Raw genomic sequence first — 6,000 nt, 5'->3', positions numbered from 1 at the left:
TGGAGGCTTTTTATATCACTGTACAAAGAGCTTTCTTATCATCTGTTATGGCTGTACCACATCATCTTTTTTTTTTTTTTTTTTTTTTTTTTTTTAGAGAGAGGGAAAGGAGAGATAAAGGGAGAGGGAGAGAGAAAATCTTTAGTAAGCTCCATGCCCAGCATGGAGCCAGATGTGGGACTTGATTTTGCGACCCTGAGATCATGATCTGAACTGAAATAAAGAGTCAGATGCTTAACCAACTGAGCCACCCAGGTGCCCCTGTACCACACCATTTTTTATGGTTCCCCCGTTGATGAACATTCATGTTGTTTCCAATCCTATTGCTTTTAAAGACAAAGCAGTAATGAATAATCTTGTTCATTTGTCACTTCCCAAGTGTGAGAGTGTGTTTGTAGAATAAATTCATAGAGTTGGAATTGGGTCAAAGATCCCGAGTCTTATCATCTTGAGAAGGCTAAATTGTCTTCTGTAGAGCTTGTTCCATATCACATACCCACCAGTAATATGTTTTATGAAATGCTTGTATTAATGCAGTGATTTTAATCTTTATTTGGTGTCTCCTTTGTGAGACTGGTGAAAGCTACAGACCTGGATCCAAGAGAAACAAAATCATACAGTGTTTCACATACAATTTCAGTTGGCTCAGAAACTCTGGATGGCTTTCCACGAACCCTAGTTTAAGACACTCTGCTGAAGCGGGAAGAGTTTTAGGGCCAACCGACCTAAGTTCACCCCTTAACTCTACCATTTCCCAGCTGTGGAATGTCAGTCAAGTGGTTTCACCTCTTCTTGTCTCAATTTCCTTTTGGAAGAAAAGGTACAACAATCCTATTTCTTAGGGCACTTGTGAGGGTACATACATACTTTTGTGTAGAGTATCTAATGTAGAGGTTGGAATATAGCAGGGGCTCAATGTATGGTTTGTATACACACCCACACTTCGGTCCCACACACACCCTTATGTGTACCCAATGCCTTCCATTCCTTTTCAGCCTAAGTTCCTAGTTCATCTCTGGATTAACTCCTGCTAGATTCACAAGATCAACCCTTGGAGCATCATTCCCTAAAGTGGGGTCTTTGGACCAACTGCATAAGAATCACCTGAGGGCCTTAATTAAAATGCAGATTCTTGCACATCTACTGTAGATCCATGGAATTAGAACTTTTGGAAGAGGGGTTCAAGGAACTTCATGCTTGGGGATTCTCACACACAGAGTGGAGTTAGAGAAGTAGTACTATACAGTTTGCTAAATTCCTTCTAGTTCCTATACCTGAAATTTTAGTAGTTACCACGATGTATCTTTGTTAGTGGGAACCTATACCCAGCAAATGGATAGGTGTAGACACATGAGGGAAAGCAGAACTAGTATGTGGTTCAGTCTCTTCTGGTTCTATCTACAAAAATACTATTTTTAAGGGTGTAACAGCACAAACTCTATTCTCATCAGGAATATTTCTCATAATAACCAGGGAGACCAGGACTAGATGCCTATGGTTTGGGTTAAGATTGAGGCCCAGGGTGTCAGGTTTGTTGGAGAAAGCCTGCCATGGCTGGGATGGCTGACCCATGGCCAGGAGCTAGGAATAGGACTGTATACAGCCAGGCAGTGGTCACCAGGCAGGCTTGAGGGCACAGGCTTTGAAGCACCAATCCCTATAACTCTCAGAACTGGTAGATGATTTCTGGGGTGGCGAAAGATGGTCTAGGGCTGGAGTTGCCAGATTTAGAAAATGAAAATAGATGATGTACAGTTCAATTAACATTTCAGGTAAGATATCTATATCTTACCTGAAATTATATATATATATATATATATATATATATATATATATATATGAAATAAATGTGTCCTGTATAATATTTGGGACGTACTTACATTACAAAAGTTATGTATTTTTTAAATACATAAAGTTATGTATTTAAAAGGTTATGTATAAATACAAAAGTTATGTATTTTTTAAAGATTTTATTTATTCACTTGAGAGAGAGAGAGAGAGTGCGCACACGTAAGCAGGGGGAGAGGCAGAGGGAGAAGGAGAAACAGACTCCCTGCTGAGTTGGGAGCCCGACTATGAGGCTCGATCCCAGGACCCTGAGATCATGACCTGAGCGGAAGGCAGATGCTTAACCATCTGAGCCACCCAGGTGCCCCAAAAGTTATGTGTCGTTTATCTGAAATTTGTATTTAAGTGGTGTCTTGTATTTTATCTGGCAACCTACCCAGGGCTTCTCTGATCTGCCTCCAGCTTCAGAAGACGGCTGGAGCCTCCATGTGACTTGCACAGAATCTGGAACTCTGTGACTTTGGCCCAAGGTGGGCACTGTACCCAAGGTGGGTGAGGAGCAAGCAGGGTCAGCATGTCTCCCTCTTCCAGGAGGGAGACAGCCTGTCCTTGCCTGCGTCTGGGAAGGGGCAGGAAATGAATTTGTGCCAATCAACTCGATGAGATGCTGGCACTATGCTAAGGCTTCACTATGGTCTCCTTTAGCCTTCCTGCAACTCTGAGTTAGGCATTATCGCTGTTATCCCTGTCTTGGAGATGAGGAGACTGGAACTCCACAATGCAAAGACCACAGGACTGCTGAGCGCAGGAGCAGGGATTGAAGCCCCTGGGGCTGCTGCCAGGTCTGGGATTAGCTGAACCTCCTAGGCCCTTCGCTCTGGTAATCCCAAGGGTTTAAGGTAGGAGCAGCCCCCGCCCATGAATCCCTGGGACAGGAAGTGTTCCCAGTTTCTCCTGGCTTGGGGCCAGGGTCTTGTCCAGCCTCACATGCTTGCTGGGGATTCCAGGCTGGGAGGCAGATCTGCAGTTTCTTTGGTCCCTGTCTGGCCAGGACAGTGCCCAGCAGCACGGGCTGCCCATGGGCACTGCCATCCACTGTGTGGGTGCCCGTAAGAGGCACTCAGAGCAAGCTCCTGACTCACAGGCTCAGCCTGCCCTAAGCTCTGGGGCCGGCCTGGTTAGCTTCCCCTGCTGTCAGCCCCCCTGAGTGGGGCCAGAGGGGGCTCCCCGAGGAGCTCCGGGCTCTAAGTCCCAGCCCCTCTAGGAGGAGGCGGTGGCCGCGGCTCAGCAGCCAGAGGCTTCTCAGCTCGGAGCTCCAGAGCCAGATGTAACATTGACCTTAAATGGTAAAAGCTCCCCAGAGTGAAGAGAGGCTGGCCAGAGGAGGAAAGGGGAATAACTCAGTTTTAGGTAAGTCATTGCTATATCTAAGAATAACCTGCTCTTCAGCTGGGACGCAAGGGAACCCTTCTCCTCCTTAAAGGTACAGGGTGCTGGGATGGGGGCGCTTGACTTTAACTTTTAGGGGAGTTGGCTTTGTCGGGTGCCATTTCAGCTGAGTATGTTTATTGTTGCTGTCATGATTTTTAAATAAGAAGTGAATCTTGCCAGTCCTAACTTAATTAAACCGTGCTCTGTCTGCTGCTGTTGGAAAGCATGCACAGGCTAGGGTGAAAATGTGGGTTCTGACTGGAGAGCCCACCCCCAGATTTCCCGTAGGCCCCTCTGGGGAATAGAGGGTCCTCAGCTTATGTAAGACCCCCGGCAGGGCTTTCCTCCCACTGCCTGCTACCCTTCGCCCAGCTCTGCTCTGTGCTTACTTGTGTCTCCCTCTGTCCGCTCCCCCAACCCTGTGCCACAGTCCTGTCCACTTAGGACCCTGTGCAGGCCCAGCCCTGTCTCTGTCCTTGATCCTGCCCCTGTTTCTGTCCCTGCTCCTCCTGTCCTGTGTTCTGGTCTGTTTTCATCTCTGTCTCCATCTCTATTTCTGCGTCCAGCTTTGCCCCCTGTGCCCCTTCCCTCCTCCATGGAGGGGGTACCTGTGCCCAAACTGTGCCCCTAGCCCTGCTCACCTCAGGAAGCTCAGTGTCAAAGCTATCCTCAGCACTCAGGCTGGCTTTCTCCAAAGGAGAGGCCAGCAGACAGAAAGCAGAGAAGGGCCTAGATATCTTGCTCCCTCCTGCCCAGAAAATATTTGTGAAAGCCTGGAGATGCTCTGCAGTTCGAGTCAACAGAGTGTAGGGTCTGGGAACCCTGGCCAGGACTTCTGCCTCCCAGAGCTTGGCAGCTGGTGTACTCTTAACTCTCTCAGACTGCTCTTGGGGGGTTGCTGAGTGGGGGGAGTAAAGCAGCCCACAGGCTTGTCCGAGCTGGATCTCCAGCAGGGGAAAGGAGGAAACTTCCCAGGACTGTTCTGGCTGGAAGCACTAGGGAGTCAGAGTCCGCTAAGGGCTCCATCATCCCCACCAGGGGCAATGACATGTTGGTGACACAGGTGGGGTTAACTCCCCTGAAACCTCACCCAGTACTTTTCTGGAGAAGAAATACAAGTTAAATGACTTGCCAAAGGTCAGACCACTAAGGAAGAGCCGTTCTAGGACTCAAACCCAGGTCTGACTCTAACGGCCAAGTTAACATAGCTATGAGTGAGAGGGTACTCCCATTTCCTGTGATATCTGACCAAATGGACAATACAGTTGTCATCGTCATGTTTGGTTATCCTTGGTACAGTGGTGTGTGTGTGTGTGTGTGTGTGTGTGTGTGTGTGTGTCTGTGTTGGAGGTGACTATATTCACATCTAATGCACATTTCTTTATGTTTCTAGTAAGTGGGACATTCCTGCATACTCTCAAAGGTCATCTGGGAGATATAAAGAGGTGCTAATTGCTCCAGCATGATCAGTGATCCCATAAACATATTTTCTGGAAGAAGGAGACAAACAAACAAACAAACATACCATTCTTGATATGCATCGAACCCTGTTCCAAGCACTTCCCATATAGTAATTCAGCATCCAACACCCTCTAGGGTAGGAATTATTATTACTGTCCTCATCTTGTAGATGGGGACGTTTTAGTATAGAGATGTCATACAGCTGGTGAGAGGTGACCCCAGGCCCCTGTCTCGGCAGGCTCTGTTCCTAACCACCATGCTCTGTTTTTCTCCAGTTGGTGCCACATCTGAGAGGGCGGCGGGGGAGCAACGACTGTCTTCCGATGCTCTAAGGCTATGGATTTCTTGTGCCCTCCTCAGTAGTGCCATGAGGGTGGTATCTTTACCCAGTTTTACAGGGAAGACACTAGGACTAGGGGATGTTACATGACTTGTCCAAGGTCACCCAGCCACCCCCAGCCACAGAGCAGGGAAGTTAGTATCTTGGATGAGGATTATAAATGCCTTCTTATTGGCACTGATTTCCGGGGGTGGGGGGTCGGAACCAGTGGGCTCCTAGCTTCAGGCTAACGGTTCTGAGTCTCTGTGACAGGAAGCTGGATGCCTGGCCTGATGGGCTGAACTACATGTATGGTTCTCAGCTCCTCAAATGGCCCTGCCTCTTCCCCCAGTCTTGGTAATGAAGGTGGATGGATGCCGCTCACATCTCCAGCAGGAGTGGAGACTGAGCCCTGTGAGGGCAGAGACCTTGTTTCATTCTCCACTGTGTGTCCCACATCCAGAATGATGCTGGGAGGTGCTGAGGGTTCAGGATCAATTCGTTTTCCTTACGAAGGAATGGACATGATGCTCATACAGTGTGCTGCAGTTACATGGGGCCCTGGTTTATTGTGTATATGCCTGGTGATCAAATTCTTTTAGCTTGGCCAGTTGGGGTCTCAAGTTAGCTACCTCCCCCAACCTTGCCACCTCTTCTGGGAAGCCCCCATGGGGCCACTGGGCTGCCTCTCAGCCATTCTTTCTTTCTTTTTTTTTTTTTTGAGGGGTCTTGACCAAGGAGAAGCAGAGACCTAGATGGGTTGTAGAGGAGAGATTTTGCCCCTGCCACTTGGGGAGTTCTTTGAATTAGTGGAAGGGAGATAGAGAAAGAGTTCTTGTGTAGTAAATGTAAAAATTGATAAAAATTGAGTCCCACTTGATGTCCTGCTAGATTGTTATTTCACTTAATCCTTATGATAGTGACGAGGCCGCTGTTGTGGAAAGAGGTATAGCGGTGTGCCCAAGGCCGTGTAGCTAGAAGGTGGTGAGCAGGGATTCCAG

General features: G+C 48.0%; 1 protein-coding gene across 4 annotated transcripts in view; it reads left to right on the top strand.

Moving 5' to 3' along the window:
• Nucleotides 1-2,784: 2,784 nt before the first annotated feature.
• Nucleotides 2,785-6,000, top strand: part of IRAG1 (inositol 1,4,5-triphosphate receptor associated 1) — a 142,355-nt gene continuing 139,139 nt past the window's right edge. For 2 of the 4 annotated variants that reach the window (XM_059136119.1, XM_059136091.1), the window contains exon 1: nucleotides 2,785-3,198. Coding sequence is in view for 1 of the 4 variants with exons in the window: in XM_059136091.1 (XP_058992074.1) it covers nucleotides 3,132-3,198 (67 nt within the window). In the remaining 3 variants the exon portion in view is untranslated. Of the gene's footprint in view, nucleotides 3,272-6,000 lie in introns of all 4 variants that reach the window. The other 2 variants (XM_059136129.1, XM_059136157.1) reach the window with 2 other exon arrangements.

The sequence above is a fragment of the Mustela lutreola genome, chromosome 1, assembly GCF_030435805.1.
Source record: "Mustela lutreola isolate mMusLut2 chromosome 1, mMusLut2.pri, whole genome shotgun sequence".
NCBI classification, from domain to species: domain Eukaryota; kingdom Metazoa; phylum Chordata; class Mammalia; order Carnivora; family Mustelidae; genus Mustela; species Mustela lutreola.
Note: the sequence above shows the minus strand (reverse complement) of the source record. Positions and strands in the feature narration are given on the sequence as shown.